Below are 21,006 nucleotides of genomic sequence, written 5' to 3'. Positions count from 1 at the left end.
GTAATAGATCACATAGGTCAAATTAAAATTGTGTTTAAGTAATAGTTGATAATCTTTTGATCATCATTGGACGTTTTAGTTAACCACGCACTTCGTTTCGTTTCATTGTATGTTGGGTTATAATATTTATGATTTATCTTCCCCTCTTTTTTTTTTTTTCATTGTATACATCTTGCTGGTAAAATAATGTAATGTTTGACTACAAAAGTCAAAAGAGGTAAGAATGGGTAATATCGAGTTAGACTTTTTTTTTTTAAAGAAATATCGAGTTAGACTTTTGAAAACGTAAGTTTGGTCTCTATAAACTTTTTTCATTTTATGATTTTGGCCGACATTTTTAGCTAAACAACCTTCTAAAAAACTCTTCCAATAAAAATAAAGCTTCTAAAGAGCCCTTAATCTCCTCTATTAGGAAAAAGCTTAAGCGCATGAGCCTAATGTAAACTAGGTCGTAAACCCTTATAAGATGATCTAACCAATTTGCAACCCTAAATGTCTCGAAAATCATGTTTTCCTGATAAAATTTTACCTATTTCATCTGTCTCAATTTATAAGACTCATTTAAAAGATTATTTTCTTCTTAAATATAAAAACTTCTGTAAATTTTTAAAGAGTAATTATTAATGGCACGACAAAAATAGCGAAATGGCACGACAAAAATAGCGAACAACACTTAGACGAATTGATTTAGGCCGTTGGATGATCTTTTTGTTCTTCCTAAATTGCTTTATGGTTTCCTATATGCTTTCTCTCCCACTTGATTTGTGTGTCGACAATGTTCGTCACATGATAAGTCGTGCGATATAGCTCTCCTCATTTTTTAATGCATGTAATACTTTGTTCAGAGGAAATAATTACTCTTTTCCAAATTTATATTTTTCTATATTTTATTGATACTAACAAGAATTGATCTTGAGATATTAAAAATCAACATTGAATACACTTATACAAAAAATATTAATTTAAAAATGACCATACACAAATTATAAACATGAATCATACTCCTATATTATTGATGAGTAAAAAAGATATACCTAAGTATTTTGTAATCGTCGAAAAATAGAGTAGCTCATCACATCACTTTAGATTAGGTGTGTCTAGGCAAATGTTATCTTAAATATCTGTGTAGTTACATTAACCTTTTAAACTTAAACATATGCTAGGAGTATATAATGCTTTTTAAAGATATGCTAGCAAATATCTAATGCTTAAAAATAAGTGATTCAACTAAAATGGTTAATCAGTTTTATGAACGAACACTTTAAAAAAAAACTTGAGTATTAACATAATTACTACTTGTGCTTATAGATTACTTACACAATTGCCAACACTAATAAAATATTAAGGGTTGCTAACTTATGCCTTTAGACCTCATGTTTGCTAATAAAAATAAAATTTTGCATTTAAAATACAATATTTTGACTTTTGAAAAGTTTTTTTTAGAGGTTTATTAAAAAGCTTAATGTACAATTATTAACAGGGCCGTTCTTTGGGGAGTGCAAAGAGCTCAATCGAGATGGGCCTCCCAAAGAGATGGGCCTCAAGTAAAAAATTATTGCTCAATATCCCCACCCCCACTCAAAAAAAAAAATAAACATGTTTCATGTTTTAATTTCTAAGTAAAAAAATCATGTTCCATGTTTCTATTTCTAAGTTAAAAAACACGTCTTTAGTAAAAATAATTGCTAAGTTTGATTTTTGTGGCTAATAATCATTATACGAGTGTTATTTTCAATTTAAATAGAAGATTAATCTTTTAAAAAAATTGTGGTTTTTTTTATTAGGGGCCTATTTTTACTATGAAAGTCGAGCCTCCAGTTTCATAGGGACGACCCTGATTATTAAGATGAAGATTTCTACATTGAACTTCTTAATATGCTCTAGGAAGGCATGTTAGTATTTAATTTGCCAAGAGTAAAGGCAGTCAAGCATAGTGTTAATTCAAATGTGACCCAATATTACAAGTTTTAATCTTAATTCAAAGTTGATTATCTAAATAACGACCATACAATATTTCACGACGTTAACTTGTAGAAAATATCACCACATCACTATTTTTTAACATGACTATCATTAACAACGAGTTAAAAATAGTTATTTTAATCCACATTTTTGTTCTAATGATAAATAATTTGATTGAAAAAATGATTTTGGAAGAGTTGGTTGATTCTTGGATATTACACATTGACCGGAGGATTAATCTCAAAGCAAACTTCAAAAGACCTAAATAGTAGTGTGAATACTTACTTTAAAAGCGCAAACGGGAGTTAAAGATCATAATTACTTTGGATTATAAAAAATAATTATTGGATATATGTGCAAAACCAAATTTATATCGTCAAAACATTTCAATTATTTCAAAATACTCATCTAATAATTAATTAAAACTTTATTTCCAATATTATACAACAATAAATATCAAATTATTGAAAATGAAATAATAGTTGAAGACCAGGTTAATAAAACAAGTCTTCGTAGTTTCTTAGTTTACGTTATTTTTTTTCAGCTTTTAATGATACAAGAAAAGAACTAGAAAGAAAAACCCAGCATAACTAACATAAACAAGCTTACACACGCTAATGATTGTTTCATTGTATTCACATAAACACACTAATGATATTTACATATTATATTACTTCAAGCCATAAACTAATATTTGAGGACCACTATAGTGACCATTAATCTTCGGGTCCTACTTTTAACACGCTGCAAAAAAACCGTCAGATACAAAGTTGAGGCAGAAGATAATAAATTTAATTCTGATAAATATAAAATAAGATCACAAGTGATAATGTGCTTTTATATTACACTGTTACGGATAGAACCTGCAGTACTCTTATATTTAATTTGGATATAACAGGTAAAAACTTGCACCTGACAAAATGAAAAAAAAAAATGTATGGACAACAAAATCATAACATCAATAAATAAATGCTGCATAATAAACATATAAAAACATTCATAGTTCATACAATGAACCAAGACCTAAAATATAACAATCTAGGTCAAGAAAACCAAAGTAAAGGACAACATAAAAATATACAATTCATAGAAATTAAGAGTCAACAAGAAACAGTAAAACCAAGTTGGCATGAAATAACAAGAGAAGAAAAAGTAGAGACAAACAAAAAAGGTAGTAATAACAACGCACGCCTGCCAGAACATAACAGAAACTAAGAAAGGAATAAACTAGAGATGCTTCTTCTAACAGTAATTTCACTCACCTTTTTGGTTTAAAGTTTGTTGTGTATCTTTCAGTTTGTTGAAGAGATCGTTAGGATTAGGAACTTGGTCCACAAAATAGGAAAGAGTGAGGCTGTCACAGCATGACCTAGTCAAGGTTAGGGTTACTTACTCTCTCTTCTTTCAATTCAAAAGAAAGCTCTCTAACCTAAGTTTAGATCATGCTGGCAGCTTCACTTTTTCCTTTGTGAACTTTCATCTTCATCTCCAGCAATAGTTATGCATCAACTTCACTCTCTCTAGGTTTATATGTGTCAAAAGAAGTAAAAAACAAACAACTATTGTAGCACAAAGAATGAAAAAGAGAACAGATTCAAGTATCTAAATCTAACTCAAAGAAGAAAGAAAAAAGAGAAGGTACAAGAAAGTCATGTGGTTTCATTTTAACACTATTTGTAAGCATAGAAAGAACTAGGAAGGCAAGAATATTACTACAAACTATGATAAGAAGCTAGATTTGGAGAATATATATATAGAAGTAAAGAAAGAAAGAATGGGACATATGTAATAAAAGAGGTAGATACTATAGTAAAGGAGGAATCATAAAGACATAACCCATCTTGTGAAAACAGTGAATTTAAAGGAAAGGATTTAACATGCAGAGTTTGGAAGAAAAGGAAGAAATTGAATTCAAAATTAGAACAGCTAAGAATGCTATAAAGGGAATAGCACATGCATGATGATTGATCAAGAGGAGCGAGCTGTCTTATAGCAATAGGTTAGATTAGTAGTATAGGTCAGATTTTATATTATGTACACCCTTTGGTCACAAATATAAGCAAAAATTTATTTTTAGATTCATTCAATAAATGATGTATGTGGACTATTAAATAGACCACATGCATCATTTATTGAATGAATCTATAAAATAAATTTTTGCTTATATTTGTGTCCTGAGGGCGTAGAGAGCTGCTATTTGGGAGTCTTGTAGCTGCCTAGAGACTAGAGTAGAACACAGTGGGGGGATCCTTTCTCTCTTTTTTGCCACCTATTCCACTATATTGTCTGTTTTTTTTATCCTAATGACTAGAACTCACACATTTTAAACATGGAAAAGTTGGTTGTTCAGGGTTCGAATCCCGATTCTTACATATAATATATAATATTTCTATCAACTGAGTTAAACTCATGGAATATTATATTGTTTTTTTACTATTAAGAAAATGTTTTTAGGAAAAAAGTTTTTAACATACGAATATTAAGATCTTGTTAACGAATGATATCAATACACTCGTTAAGAATCATAAATTTTAAAATTATTTTTTAAAAAAGTTAAATAGTACATCAAATTTCAATGTATTGAATACATATATTTTTATAAAATCTTACCATTTAAATTCCTTAAACAGCACCTCGTGAACACTCGTTAGCATTTCACATATTTTATCGTGAATTCAAAGTCAAATCACACAAATAACTTAGATACTTGGATCAAATGTCAATGACAATCAACAATCTAAACAAAGTATCAAAAAAAAAATATATACTCCCTCCGTCCTAAATTATAAGCAAAAAAAAAAATCACACTTAGTAAGAAAACTAAAACATAAGAATTTGGAGCATAGTTTTTTATGTTTTCTTTGGAAAAAGTTTTATAGGAAGATGTAAAAACAATTTTCATTGGCTATTTGTTATGGAAAAAATGAAAGAGAGAGAAAATTGAATGTAATTTGCATTTTAATTTTATGAGAATAAACAAAAGTTTTCTTGGAAAATAGATTTTTTTAAAAAAACAAGATTAAATAGGATAAAAGTTTGTCTTTTTTGCTTATTTTATGGGACGGGGGAGTACACATCAAGATTTAATTATCCAATTTGACCCAAAATAATCTTCTTTTAGAGAAGAGAGATGAATTTTTCAATCCACTATCAATAAATGTGTACGAAAAATTATAAGAAATTAGCTTTAACAAGTTATTCAATAACATACATAATTTCGACCATTTTTTCACTATTTTTTGATGAACAAGTGAGTTGGAAAAATCAACAAGAAATTGTTCCCAATTGCTCTCCAAGAGCAATCCCTAATCTCTCTACTTTTCTCTCTAACTCATCATCTCTTCTATATCCAAGATTAGGATCCTCTCTTGAGAAAAACTTGAGAAATTTATGTGAAGATTTAAATAATTGAAATACAAAAAGAACATGCTTTTATAATTTGAAAAGAAAAAAATTGGTTAAAGGTGAAATAGTTCAATATCAACATCAACATCTAATATAATATCATATCACATGCTTTTGCAATGAAGATATACACTAGTAGTGTGAAATAGTTCAATATCAACATCTAATATAATTTCAAATTATTAAAATAATCATCAAATGAAAACGTCAGTAAAAAATTAATTTACATTGACAATACATGTTACATGGAAATGAAGTGTATAAGATATAATATAAGTACGAGTAAATGGTAGAAATATAGTGCAATAAATGTTGAAAGAACAACCATAGCCCTTTAAAATGTTTTTATTCTATACAAACGTATGTTGTACATGAAAGTATGATACATAATTCACTATATAGTTATGATATCATAATAAACTGATTATACATGAATTATATGCAATGGGTGAGATTGAAGGAGTGAATGTGAGGACTTGGCACTGTGATGATGATGGTACGTACAAAGGAAAAGGATGTGTTATCGTGTTACACTTATTTGTTGTGAGGTGGCGGTTGTGATGGGAAAGTGGAAACCTTTCCCATGATGGGAAAGTGGCTTTTCTACCATTGATATATTAATAAATTTATTCAATGGCCATGATTCTTTACCTGTTACCTTTTGATGAATTTTTTGTTTTGCTAATTTTCCAAAAAATCGGACCCTACATTTCTTTCTTTAATGTAAAATATTGAAATGGGCCTTAAGCTGAAATTGTTATGGGCTTTGTAATATTAACCAACCTTTATGAAGCCCGAATGAAATTTTATATTAACACCCCCCTGCATATTAAAATGTGGTCGAATAAACTGTGGATAATGTGGTTAAATAAATTGTTAGGTCTTGAAGCATATTTAACAGGAGTTAGTTATGTTGGAAAATTATAGAATGTGGTCGTAAAAACATGTTAATTGAATAAAAATTTGTAAAAAAAAAATAAACTACTCTAGGTTATTAGAAAATAAATGAAGTGGTACAATGAAAAAGTTTCATTAAGATGTAGAGATCATAGATGTTAAACAAAAGTTACGTTAAGCACTAGGGTTCCTTGACTCTTATATTGATTGCTTTCTTTTAGGATTCCTTAAATATTTGATTGGTTGGTTTTGTTTTGGTTCCTTAATTCTTACATTGATTTCTTTCATTTGAGATTCTTAACTCTTATAATGATTGGTTTCTCTTATGATTTCTCTTAGGGTTCATCAACTATTTGATTGAATAGTTTCGATTGAGGTTTGTTAAATGTTTCAATCATATGTTCTTGCTATAGTTCCTTAAATGTTATGATCATTGGTTTTCATTTTGATTCTCCTAAAGTTTCTTAAATCTTATATTGATTGATTGATTGATTTCATTCGGCTTTCTTCAACTCTTATAAGTTTGTCGTTTGATGTATCCATGAGTTCCTTAATTCTTACACTGATTGCTTTCATTTGAGTTTCCTTAACTTTTATAGTAACTAGCGGAAAGACGGGCACGATACCACTCTTTCTACTGCGCTAACGCATGTGATTATTTTATTATGTTTATTTGTATAATTTTGATTTAAATTTTAAAATGTTAATGAAAATTGTTGATATTTGATTTATAAACAAAATATTGTCAAGGCATATACCAATTATTTATGAACTTAACATATTTTGCTCACGTTTGTTACTAATATTTTTATCCGAGGATTTAAAGTCCAATTTTTAACATATTTTTTTGCTCACGTTTGTTACTAATCTTTTATTAGAGGATTTAAAGTTTAATCTTTAACATTATTTTTTGCTCATGTTTGTTACTAATATTTTTTTAGAGGATTTAAAGTCCAATCTTTAACAATGTTTTTGCTCACGTTTGTTACTAATCTTTTTTTAGAGGATTTATAGTCCCATCCTCATCGGCTATTATTTTTGTTTAAAAAAAATTAAAAAAACTGATAGAGTTATGAGAAATAAAGTAGGAAAAAACATAAACTTTGGATTTTTTTTTGCATAAGTGATTATTGTTCACCTTTGATCATTCGTTTCTCTTATGATTTCTCTTAGTGTTCCTTAAATCTTACATTGATTGGTTTATCTTAGGGTTCCTTAAATCTTATGATCATTCGTTTCTCTTATGATTTCTCTTAGGGTTCCTTAAACCTTACATTGAATGATTTCTCTCGAGGTTCCTTAAATCTTATGATCATTCGTTTCTCTTATGATTTCTCTTAGGGTTCCTTAAATCTTACATTAATTGATCTCTCTTGAGGTTCTGTAACTCTTATGAACATTTATTTCTCTTATGATTTCTCTTAGTGTTTCTTAAATCTTACATTGATTGATTTATCTTAGGGTTCCTTAAAGCCTGCATAATTGTTTTACCTTTGGATTTTTAATTATGTTTAGTGTTTCTTAACTAAATAACATCATACTTAGGGTTAGGGTAAAAAAATATTTGTATATTGAAAGATTAATTTTGTTATTTTATTTAAAAAATAATATTTTTTTTTTCAAAAAAAAAATTATAATATATTTTATAAGTAAATAACATGATTTTTTTTTTAAAGAAAATAACATGAATTTATTAAATCCTTAAAACAAATGAATTTATTATAAAAAAAAAACTAAATAACATAACAGCATTTGCATTCAGCTTATCCTTATCCTCATATTCAGGGAAAACGGAGAAACGTTGAAACGTTTTCAATTCACCCTTCAACGTTTTCAATTCATCAAAATCAGAGAAACGTTTCTACCCCATCCACCAAAAACAGAAAAACGCAAATCGACCTTCAATCTTCAAACAATCACAATCGATTTTCAATCTTCTAAAATTATCAATCGCAATTTACTGTTCACCCACGAATCGATGCCGGAATCTGGAGAAAGGTTGGCTTTGGTTGTGTTGTTCTTCGGCCTTGTTCTTCACCAAATGACCCCCACGTGACTCTCTTTCTTTCATTTAAGTGAGGAATTGATTTTTATTTTTCTGGTGTATAAAGTAAAATTTATTAAAAGGGGGGTGTGATACAAACTTCAGTTTAATATTGAATTATAAGTTGTTTGTCCCTTCCAACAGACCAAAAATGACTTGATCAGCTGCCACCTGTGGGTCAAAACACAACTTTCCCATGGTGGGAAAGCTTTAGTGTTACCCATGACAAACGCCACCTTGTTGTGATAGTCTTTTTCTCGATGGCTGGGAATGAGGAAGTAACGTTGAATTGAAGACACATTGAATTGACAACTGAGGGTGATTATGGCCATGCTAGTGCAATAAGAAGAGAGTGAGTGAATAAAAGAGGTTTAAAATTAAGTAGTTGTAATGAATATGCATGCGTCGAAAATCTAAACATGGCCCCCTTTCTTTTCTTCCCTTTATTAGCACTATTTTTTGTTCTTGTTCCAGAACCCAATAATTGTAGCCTCGGTGACTTTCTGTCCCTCTTAGTGCCCTCTTGAATTGTTTAAGTCGCAACCCTACCTCTCTTTGTCTAATCTTAATTAATAAGAGCACTTAGTGTGTGTTTGCTTCCAAATTTAAAATGACAAATCGATTAGAAAGATGCATAATTGGTTATGTTTGAAGTTAAAATTTATAGTTTTTAATTATAAAAGTTGATTTTAACTTACAAATTAATTTAAGAATCATGCTAACTTGCGCTCTTATGACATATTTTAAGGTATTTGAAAGTAGAAATTTTTCTTTAAATTTTGTGCATTTTTTTTTTGAATCAGCAAATATTATTGAACTGAAACTTTAGCTTTCTTTAAATTTTGTGCATTTTTTTTTTTGAATCAGCAAATATTATTGAACCGAAACTTTAGCAAGACGCTTAGAGACGGAAAGAAAAAACAAAGATGCCGCTTATACACGTAACACTCACAAAAGCACCAAAAGCGGAGGCCAAAACACCTAAACAAGCGCCATCACAGACAAGAACCATACAAACAGAAATGTTATGCCTATGAAATTCAATATTGAACACTAAATTTCAGTCTCATAGCATCTCCTCTATAGTTCCTGCGCACCGAACACATCCAGCACCCAACCAAGGAATACCCAAAATTTGTAAAAAAAAGAAGAAAGAGAATAGGTCTTTTCATGTGTAATTTTCATATGAGAGAATACGTGTGATCTCTTACGGTATATCAAAAGAGAGAAATATATGAATAATGTAGATAGAGTAAATGTTTGAATACGTGTATTTTCTCTTTTGAAAAGAAAAGAAAAAAAAGAGAAAAAATGCATGTTTAACAAGCAAACCTTTTCCATAGTGAATACAAAAACCTTTTCATTTTTTTTTAGAGTATGTCTAAGTGCCCGTTTGGTTCAGCTTTGAATATAATTGATTCTGAGAGAATTGATTCTGATAGAATTGATTCTGACATAATTGATTCTGAGAGAATTGATTTATGTTTGGATACAATTATGTAGAATTGATTAAACAAAATGATTTATGTTTGGATGCAATTATGTAGAATTGCTTTTGAATGTATAATTACTAAAATAGACATAGCTAAAGGAAAATTGATAAAGAATGAGAATTGATAAAGGGCAATAAAGTAAAATAACATGTTGTAATAATAAAATATACAAACCTATACACGTTGTTCAAGGAGAATTGATTCTAGAAAAGCTAGAAGTTAGGATTTGTAGCTTCATGGAGAATTGCTTTTGGAGGATAAAAGCAATTCTGAAAAGCTGAACCAAACACGTTGTTTTTGGCTAGAATTGCTTTTGGCACTGTACAGAATTGATTTTGGGCTAGAATTGATTCTCAGAAGCCAAACCAAACAGGCCCTAAGTCTCACTGCATGTTTTCTCCCAAGAGATCATTTATTTACGGCCTTGTTTTTGCGCCATGAGGTATTCGGTTTGAGAATTAGACACACTCTAAAAAAATGAGAAAAGGTTTTTGTATTCACTATGGAAAATGTTTGCCTAAACATGGATTTTTTCTCTCTCTCTTTTTTTTTTTTAAGTGTGTCTAAAAGAAATTATTAATACTGAACGAGACCATATAAGGGAAATGTTAAGCAGTGTCTTCGGGACACTAGTTAAGGCATTTAAATGGTACTTTCTCCGTCCTGGATTAACTGAGTCATTTACTAAAAGAGCAATGCTATTTATCAAGAAAAAAAACATCAAGAATTCTTCAAGAATAAAGAGTAGCCAATCACAATGCACTATTTGCCACAATTCAAAGAGGTGTGGCTAAAAAATAGGAAGTGGACAAATAAATCATGCAATTAAAACTTGCCACATGTGTCTTGAAAAATTCTTGATGTTATTTTTCTAGATAAATAGCATTTTCCTTACTAAAAAAGAGTGTTCCAAAATAACTGAGTCATTTCAATTTTCAATACTACTTTCATCATTCCCAATTCAATATATTCCACTTTTTCCCCTTTATAACTCTAATTAATACTACTTTCATCATTCTCAATTCAATATATTCCACTTTCCCCTTTATTTATACATTTTTCTTAATAAGTGTGAAATGAGCCAAAGGCTCAATTAATTCGGGACGGAGGGAGTAGCTTATCATAAAAATATGTGTAATAAATGCATCGAAAATCGAAATATTTTACATTTTATAAAATATAAAAGGAAAATGCTAACAAGTGCCCAAGGGCATTGTTTAAGCATCTAAAATTAGCAATTTTTGCATTGGAAATTGTACGGTTATGACCTTAAAAAATGTTTGACTTGTATTTTGAAGATATAGTTTTTTTTTTTTTGGGTTCCTTAAACAATGGCCTTAGGGCACTTGTTAGCAAGACCCAACATAAAATATGTGCTCCGAGAACACTCGTTAACAAGACCCTTTATTTATCGGTAATTGGTTATGGTGTAATAATACTCCCTCCGTCCCTCAATAAATGACCTAGTTGAATTCAACACACATACCAATGCATATGTTTTATCTTTGATATCATCAATTCTCTACTTAAAAAAATTATAAAAATTTAATATTTGAAAAATATTCATCGAGACGAATCCAACAACATCTTACATGATATTATTTATTTTTGTGAATTAGTAGAAAAATATGGTCAAAATATGTCAAATCAATAATATATATTATCAAACAAGTCATCTATTGAGGGACGGAGGGAGTATTGTTTTTGCAATTTCCAGGGTGCCTTGTTCGCAATTCGCATGCGTTGTAAATGTTGGTGATTTTGTGACAGCTAAGTTCTGTGGACTCTGATTCACGTTAAGTTGTTAGTTATAGGCTGCCTCATAGCCCTGTAACATATAGACAATTCAATTCCAGTTGGATGCATTGGAGATGCCAATTTCTGTTTTTTAAGTACATTAATTTGGGTAAAGATCCTCTCCATTTTGTATAATAAATGGAGTATGCAATTTGGAAAGAGATAGACACATTATAGATAGTGGATTCCACTATTAAGTGAGTCCCACATTCATTAATTACTTTTTAGTTTTTCGAAGTTTTTTTTGTGTCAATATCTCTCCAAATGGATGAAATGGAGAGACCACCAAATGGAGAGGATCTTAACTCCATTAATTTTTTTAATTATACTCACTCATCGAGCACTTTTGCTTAAAGTTGGTTTGGTAAACTTCCAAACATCTTCGCATGTTACTCATGTGTCTGTGAGTGTGATGTATCTTTAATCTTTAGGAGAATGTTAAACGTATTCTCAGGATATTGATTAAGCAATCAAAACAACTAACTTTTTTTATAAAAAATGGTGTAATAGAGTATTCCTTAATCAAAAGTCAAGATTTATATTTTTAAAATAAATTTTTTATTTATAGTTTCCTTAACCATTACCCTGAGGACACCGGTTAACAATATCCTAATCTTTATTATTGTTTTTTCCTTGGCTTTGATTCAAGCTTCTTAAAATATAACTCTAGAATCGCATGGTCAGAAATTACGATTACTTTAGAACTCAGCTTATAAAGGAATTTATCTAAAACAAAAATAATTACTTTTTTTTAAACAACAAAAATAATTACTAAAAGGCAAAATTCTTAATTTTCCATCAATAAAAGATTGGTGAAAGTTTCTCTTATAAGTTATATCAAACAAAATTATTCATTTGTCTTTTAGTATTTATATTGAAAGATAAATAAATGATTTTGATTAACAACTCACATGCATAATTTATATCCATTTTTTATTGATGAGTAACGTAGTTGTCTTCTCGACTTGTATAAACAAGACTTAATAGCAGTTTTAGCCCCCTAATTTTTCCAAAGTTGTGACTTTGACCCCCTAAGAAAAAAAAACTACAAAACCGCCCCTAAGTTTTGCAACTGTAAGTGAGGTGCACCCTAAGTCTATGCTGACGTGGTACCCTAAGTGAGGTGCCACGTGTTTTATTTTTTTTTTTATTTTTTTTATTTTAAATTGGCCTTGGGGCCAAAACTGCTATAGTTGCAAAACTTAGGGGCGGTTTTGTAGTTTTTTTTTCTTAGGAGGCCAAAATCGCAACTTCGTGAAAGTTAGGGGGCGAAAAACTGCTATTAAACCTATAAACAATTGACTGATCTTTAATCTTTGGGTATCAACAATTGATCGATTTTGGGAACCATAATACTCATCTCTTATATAATCTCATTCGAAGTTAGAAGGGTCTTTTTCAATTCCAGTGTTTCATCTAGAAGTTAAGTCATGCATTTTTGTCTTTATCTTTGTTAACAAACACCATCAGAATTCATAGAAGAATGTCATCTAATGATATTTGCCCTATATGCAATAATGTTATTGAAGACCATTTTCATGCTTTTCGGGACTCCTCTTTGGTTAAAAATGTTTGGATCTGAATGCTTCCCGTTTCTATTATACGATTTTTTTGAACTCAATTAGAAGAATTGGTGTAGTGTTTGACAATCTATGGTTTAGAAGAAACCAATTTACTTTTCACCAAATTTTCATGTATGAAATAAAAATACATCATCGTTTAATGAAGATTTCTTACAACATTGTCTCTAGCTACAACCTAATAAAGCCTCTACAAGAGCATACAAGTGAAAATAATAATTTTTTGAATTGTTGGAACTTTTTGATGCTTGGAGTCGTGGCTCTGAATACGAATTATTCATTTACTCTCAACGACATTTTAACATCTTGTGGAGGAGTGACTAGAGATGATTGTGGTAATTTTATTTGTGTTATGTAGCAAAACTACATTTATGTTTTTTATAGATTCTATAAATGTGATTACTCTTCTAAAAGATGGTTGCATTACTATCAATCCGCAACAAACACCGGTAGAGAATAGTTATCGGATTCATAACAATACTGGTGAAGTGAATTGGAAGCATATTTTTAGAGAGGCTAATAAGGTTGTCGATGATCTTGTAAAGCATTGTTTGTCTTTGGACAACGGCGTTAAGGTTTTTAAGTTTTCACCACCCTCTTTTATTTCTAATGTCTCATTGGTAGATGTAGCTGGTGTTGCTTTCCCCATAAGTTTCTAGTTTCTTTTTTGGTGCTTAGGTCCCTTTTATTATAAAAATAAAATAAAATAATAACAGACTAAATTATGCTACTTTAGCCAAAAGAACTCAAATAGAGGAATCATCATATATTTAAATATGTTACAAATAAGTAAGAAAAATGGGAAAAACAAAATGATCAATAAGACAAACAAAATAATTGTCACCACAATATGTTACAAATAAGTAAGAAAAATGGGAAAAACAAAATGATCAATAAGACAAACAAAATAATTGTCACCACAATACATTGTATTTTTTTTTTTTTTTGCGGTGACCGGGGTTTGAACCCCGAATCTCACATATATTATGTATTGTCCTTACCAACTGAGCTAAGCTCATGGGGACAATACATTGTGATTCTAAATACACCGTAAAACTTGTAAGGTCTACACTCGGTTGTAAGCAAATGATTTGCTGAAGAGACGACGAATGTATACCACTTGCAATAAGCTTGTACTCACAAATAAAATATACTCCAAGAGTGTGTAAAAGACAACACGTTTTCTGGTGCTCTCGTTTGCTACAATTACAAAAAATTAATACATCAATATAAAAGAAATTTATCATATACTCCGCTATCAAGATGCATGGGTTTGATATATGTACACATGAATTCCATGATCACTAGCAAGGGAGAACAACTTACTATGTCGATGTCTAGTATCACGTGCTTTCAAGTACTTTTGTTCTGTAATAATAGATTCCAATGCTTCTCTTAACTCAGCAATCTTCACATTAATTGGATCAAAATGCTCTGTACCCAAAAGCAAAAATAAGTAAATGAAAACTACTTGGCTATTGGGGTAATACACACTTGCATACTAACACATACACTCGAGAGTGTTAGAATTGTAGAGAGAATAGAGAAAGAAAAAGTTATATGTGAAAAGAGAGGGAATGTATAAATTTTGGTGTGAAAATTGCTTTTTTGACATAAAATACTTCCTATTGACACAAGTAAAATACTAAAATGCCCCCAACGGCAGTTAACAACCGTTGGATAAAGCGCCGGTAGTTAACAACCGCTGGCTTCCAGCGGCAGTTAACTACCGCTAAAAAATTGTTTTTCAGTTTGCAATTCACGCATGGTCCCTTGTTCAGCCACCAACTACAACTTTTTAATTAATTAATAATAATTAATGTTCTTCCCTCTCTCATCCGTATGCCTTTATCATACCCTTGCTTGGTGCATTTTTTGTTTTGTTTGAATCTGCATATTAGATAAACCATCCCTGCTTGAATTCCCATGTTTGTATACTTTTTTATTCCTAAATTCAATATTTATATTTTTTGTGTGTGAACCTCTTCAACTCTGTTTTGTTACTTCCATCAAATGATTAGGGAAGACATGATTGTGATGATGATGTTGATAATCAAAATTATGAGAAATACCTGAGAGTTTCATCATCTTCATAACACAAAAAATCAATAATACACTGCTAAATTACTCATGAATTTGTTGATATGTTGAAAAACAACTTTCAAACACAACTAAATTACTCATGAATTTATCAATTTCTCAAAAATGTTTTTCATCTTTGTTGATTTGTTGAAAAACAATCATAAATTAATTACTCAAAAACTTATGTTATTTACTTGGCCATGGAGAAAGAGGCAATTCTTCAACAGATTGATGAGGAAAAAAAATTGGTGAATAAATTGCTTTTCCAACAGTATTGATTAATTTAAATATTTTACGTTTGGTTTTTTCTTAGAGAAGATGGGGAAGAATTGAAGAAAAGCAACAAAGATGGAGAAGAAGAAAAGAAGACAGAGAAAGTGGAATGACAGACTTGAATAAATGAATTCAGCGGTAGTTAACTACCGCTGGGTCCTCAACGGCAGTTAACTGCCGCCGGGTCCTCAACGGTAGTTAACAACCGCTGGGGGTATTTTAGTATTTTACTTGTGTCAATAGAAAACTTTTATTGTCGGAAAAGCAATTCTCTTTTGGTCTACGCAAGAACTTGTATGCAACATGGTAATGGGCTTTTCATAGCATACATAGGCCCAATACTATCTAACAAACTCATGTTCTGTTACTTGTATATCAAGTAACTTCTCTTATTTAATTGCATTGCAACTAACTACTCTAAAAACTAACTAACCAAATACTCTAAGTCAATATTTGAATTATGCTTCAATAGAGAGAAAGCTTAAAGAATGTTCTGAAAATATTTAAGTGTTACTTCTCATTGAATTATATGTAGTTATTTATGCAATTGAATTCTGCTCTTACCCAAACAGTTTCGCTCATTCCCAAGTGAAAAGACGGTTTTGCCCTTACGTGACTTAAGTCACGCAGCGTGACTTAAGGCACGTTGAAAATTCACTTGAATCCCAACGTGAGTTAACTCACGTTGGTTTTCTTTCACCCATATTCCAACTTTTTCTTTCACTGAACCAGAATCAAAGCTGCACAAAATTAACCTTCCCCACAACTGCTTGATCCAATTGCATCTTTCCCTTAACTGCACAAGAGACTAGCCACTGCAAGCTGTTCTTTCTGACTACTCAACTAAATTTCCACGCTATCAACAGTACCTATTCTGCTGATCCAATTGCAAAAATCACCAAACAATTATTTTGAATTAATTAATTGATTAATCTCCCAACGAATGGACTTTTGGAAATTGAATCTGCAATATTTGCTAGCAGTGGATTTGATTCAGCCTTAGAAAATATTTCCATTATTTGAAGCCTTATAAAAGGACGAAAAAGAGCCTTAGCAATTTTGCTGTTCAATTTCCAATATTTGAAGCCTTAGAAAAAGACAACAGGAAAGGGTGTGAGACAGGAGGATATGATAAAAAAAATTGGAATATGTGTGAAAGAAACTAGCGTGAGTTAACTCACGCTGGGTTTCAGTGTGTTTTTTCTGCGTGACTTAAGTCATGTAGCGTGAGTTAACTAACGCAAATTTAACACTAGCGTGAATTAACTCACGTAGGGGCATTTTGATCATTTACTTTGGGAATGAGCAGAAATGTTTGGGTAAAGAGCAGTTTTCTATGCAATTTGTCCCACAGTGATTGGGCTAGAAGACTCGTCAAGGCCCAACTAACTTTATTAAGTCTCTAACTGAGTTTAACTATCTAATACACATCACACATTGATTTACATTACGGAAGTTTAGCTGTATTATAAAACTAGTTGTGAAATTAAGCTATAATTTTTTTTTAAGAGAAATGATATTTGTAAAAGTATTTTTTGACATCTTTTGTGACAACTTTCTCTCTTATATTCACATTATGTTTTTAGCTTTTCTCTTTATTGTTTTGGTTTTTGTGTCAATACCTCATTTTCTTTGTAAATTATGGTTGTACAACAAGTTATCATTGAAATAGTTTAGATTTTTTTGAAAGGAAATAGTTGTTTAGATAACACAGCTTTTTTTTAAGGGTTAATTATGTTTCTAGTCCCTATAAAATAGCGACCTTGTAAGTTTAGTCCCTACTTAATTTTAATAGCATTTTTAGTCCCTATAAAAAAAAATTTACTTATAATTTTAGTCCCTGCTAAAACAAAGTTTGATTAATTATCCTTAAACTCTTAAATTTTTGAACGATTTTTTTGAGACAAGATTAGAACACTATGAAAGGTTCGTTTACTAAAATTTAGAATTTTCTGACATGAAATGAATTAAATATGAATTTTTTAAAACGACAAAAGTTAAAGATAAAAAGTAATAAAATCTGGATGTAGAAATCAAATTTTGCGATAATTTTTTGCGGACGAACTTTTAGTAATGTTCTAAACATGTCTGCAAAAAATTGTTCAAAAATTTAAGAGTTTAAGCATAAATTAAACAAATTTGAATTGAGTAGGGACTAATACTCAGTGCAGAAAAACAAAATTAGGGACTAAAAATGCTATTAAAATTAAGTAGGGACTAAACTTACAAGGTCGCTATTTTATAGGGACTAGAAACATAGTTAACCTTTTTTTAATAAGCAAAATAACACAGCTTTTTTTTAATAAGCAAAATGAAATTAACGAGAGTACAGTACATTCCCCAACCCATTATAAAAGGAGAAACTAACCCATTATATACTAAGTCTAAGAAAGAGACAAATACTAGTTAGTAATATTACCACCAAGCACATCTCCCACACCCCCTTTGAAAATAACATTATATTCCAAATGCTCAAGTGAAATTAACATGCCATAATTGATTAAGTACACGTTATAAAAAAAAAAAAAAAAAATCACTCAAGTACACAATAAGGCAATTAATAATATTCTAATTTCAACAACTTATGTGATATTGTTTGCTCTCACTTTCTTGATCATTTTTCTTTATATAACAGCCGAATCACCTTAATTTTATTGGTCCATTAACATGATATTTTAGAATTTTTGTCGGATCTAACTCAATCATACAACACCGATTTGTAAGGTGAAAACTATCTTAAACACATATTCAGATCATATCTCATCTAGTGAAAATCTTCTCAACACATGATGAAACTAACTGCATATATCCAGTTAAATTAGAGAATTGAAAGCGAAAAGTCAAAAAGAGTTTCTCTCCGTCACAATTATTCAATTAGCCTATAGGATTATCAGCCAATATCCATTCGTGCAAGTTTAATTTAATTAAAGTCTAGTTAACTTACCATCTTTAGCTAAGTTATGCACATTTGGAATGTGGCCAACATGAACATAGAAGGACACAGTTTCTGGCGTAGAGATAGGATTGTGAAAGCAAAACTTGTAAATTCCACTATTTCTGGCTTTTAACTCAAACTTGTCCCCTGACGTTCCCTTCAAAGAGTGTACCACATTTCCAGCAGGAGATGTCACCTATAGATCATACATTCATACCACAAATCACAAAACAAAATACTCATGTGTTGATATACTAATTGAAAAATAAATAAATTAAATATAAATAAAAAATCAAACATGAATTGTCACAAAATTTACATTACAAAGACAAATCTTGAAGATATAAGTGACTCGGGTCAGGCCTCAAAGAACAAGAGTGAACCATTGGACCGGAGCAAAAGAGAGATAAGGAGGCTCTAGTGGTTCAGTCTTGTTCTATGAGGTCTGATCCGACTCACTTGTATCTCCAAGGTTTGTCTTTGTAATAGTTTATCAAAATAAAAATAAAAATAAAAATAATGTGGCCTATGATTATGATCTTACTGTGAAATCAATTCCAGGATGATCTGAACTCCAAAATATATCATGATCCATGACAACAAAATTTCCAGAAATGGTGTCACCGCCATGTTCAACATACTCTGATACACATTCAACATCGTGTAAACTGATTGAGAGAGCAAATACGTGACAAATTGTAGTACCTAAGAAAATTATCACAATTGTACAAAGCTTTGAAAGCCAATCCATATTTCCCACTTTGTTATGATTGTTAATGCTTAATTTACTATCAAGTTGTGGCCTAAATTAACCAGCTTAGATCTCTTTTGTAAAAATGAAAATAATTATTTGTCAAGTGATCAGAACTTTTAACGGCTTTAAATTTGGTTAACTAGTTTAACAGGTCGTTACTACTTACTAGCATCTAAAATCACGTTTTATAGTCATAAAAGTATATACATAAATCTTAAATAAAAATTTATTTTTATGTTTTGTAAATGTTGTTGGAGGAGAAAATTAGTTTTGTGAATCAAATCAAAGAATAAAAAGAGCAAAGAAAGACAAAAATAAATAAATTAAAAATACAAAGATAGAGAGAGATAGATGGGGAAATTATTCCAAACAATGCAATGCTATCATTTTTTTAACGAATTTATGGAGAAAATTATTATTGACCAAAGCGACACTATGTTGTGAGTTTGTTTACAAATTTGTTCTTTTTGTTTTTAACGACTTTAAATTATATTGTATCGATTACTCTATCAATTTGAATAAATATCTTTTTTTTTTCTTCCAAAAAAGAGTGACATTAATGATCATCAAACAACATTTTGGGGGGATTTGAATTTTTGATGTTGCAAGGTCAGACTTTTACCACCGAGTTTCACTTCATGAACAATGCAGTCATGCTCAAATCATGCAATTCTGGTATATTTAGATATATTGTGAGATTTTTGTGTGACTTTTTTCTTTAAATTTTAACATTTATTTGAACTATTTTAGCATATTTTATTCAATTAAATAAATGAATCTTTTGTACCAAAAAAATCCACAGTTAGATCATGTGACACGAAGCTCAATTCTGCTATCAATCAGAAAGGGAGTGTTCAAGAATGCAATATGAGACTTGTGGAGCACTAGTGTGCCATCTAACATTCAAGTCTTAGTGTGCATTCTTTGCCTTTAAGAAATGGAAAATGTGACACAATTATGCTTTTAATGTCCTTTTGCAAATGTGATATGGAGTAAGGAATGCACATGATTAGGCATATCAATACCATTGAACATGGTTGGAGGAACACTTTGATATGGCTTGCTACTTCTTGGTGTTTGTGGCTGGTGCGAAATGACGTCGTTTTCAAAGAAGCTATAAGTGATTTGTCTATTGTTATGGACAACATCAAAATAGTGACTTGGGCTTTGGTTTGTGGTTAGAGTTAGAGATAAATCTTGTATCAAATTCTCCTTTTAGTGTTCTAACCCTTTGTCTTGCTTTCAAATTGCTTAACACTCATATTTTGTAATGGGATTGATTGAGTACCCCTTATACTCCCATTAATAAGCTTTGCTTATCAAAATGGATGTCCAAAATGGATCTGATTACATAGCAGATTGGGATGCACACAGATCACACAATCACATCATTCACATGATTACAAAGAATGTCCATATACCTTGTACAATATTATAATGAGTTTTTTGTAGGACTTTTTTCTACTATTTTAACATATTTTACAATATTATCCCATTTTTAGTAGGGTAGAGCATCGGTCGGTTTCGGCCGGGTTCGGTTGAAATATTGCTCATCGGAATGAAACCGAAGATGGAAAATAGGGAACCAATTCCGACCATTTACGACGCCTGTTTGAGCGGGTGGCGATTTGTGCGAAGAACGGGTAGTGCGGGCGGTTTCAAGTGGGTTGGTCGGCATACCCAGCAACGATGGAAAACAACAACCAATTCAGGCCAAACTTTTTGAAGTGTGGTGCCAACCATCTTCAACTTGGAGGTTATATATGAAGAGGGAAAAACAAATT

General features: G+C 30.6%; 1 protein-coding gene and 1 long non-coding RNA gene across 2 annotated transcripts; both read right to left on the bottom strand.

Moving 5' to 3' along the window:
- Window positions 1-2,530: 2,530 nt before the first annotated feature.
- LOC146910122 (uncharacterized) lies at window positions 2,531-3,683 on the bottom strand. Its single transcript, XR_015019430.1, has 2 exons — window positions 3,225-3,683; window positions 2,531-2,874 (listed from the first exon to the last, which is right to left on the bottom strand). It is a non-coding gene; the product is annotated as an uncharacterized LOC146910122 (long non-coding RNA).
- Window positions 3,684-13,909: 10,226 nt separating this feature from the next.
- LOC146910121 (transmembrane emp24 domain-containing protein p24beta3-like) lies at window positions 13,910-19,370 on the bottom strand. Its single transcript, XM_085725948.1, has 4 exons — window positions 19,013-19,370; window positions 18,478-18,664; window positions 14,505-14,612; window positions 13,910-14,378 (listed from the first exon to the last, which is right to left on the bottom strand). Exons 1-4 carry the CDS (start codon window positions 19,217-19,219, stop codon window positions 14,245-14,247), a joined length of 636 nt encoding a protein of 211 aa, XP_085582074.1. The 5' UTR covers window positions 19,220-19,370; the 3' UTR covers window positions 13,910-14,244.
- Between the last annotated feature and the right edge of the window lie 1,636 nt (window positions 19,371-21,006).

This window comes from Medicago sativa, chromosome 7 (genome assembly GCF_051527215.1).
Source record: "Medicago sativa cultivar Bolivia chromosome 7, Bolivia_mono, whole genome shotgun sequence".
Taxonomy (NCBI): domain Eukaryota; kingdom Viridiplantae; phylum Streptophyta; class Magnoliopsida; order Fabales; family Fabaceae; genus Medicago; species Medicago sativa.
The sequence above is the reverse complement of the archived record's forward strand: the minus strand, read 5'-3'. Positions and strand labels throughout refer to the sequence as shown.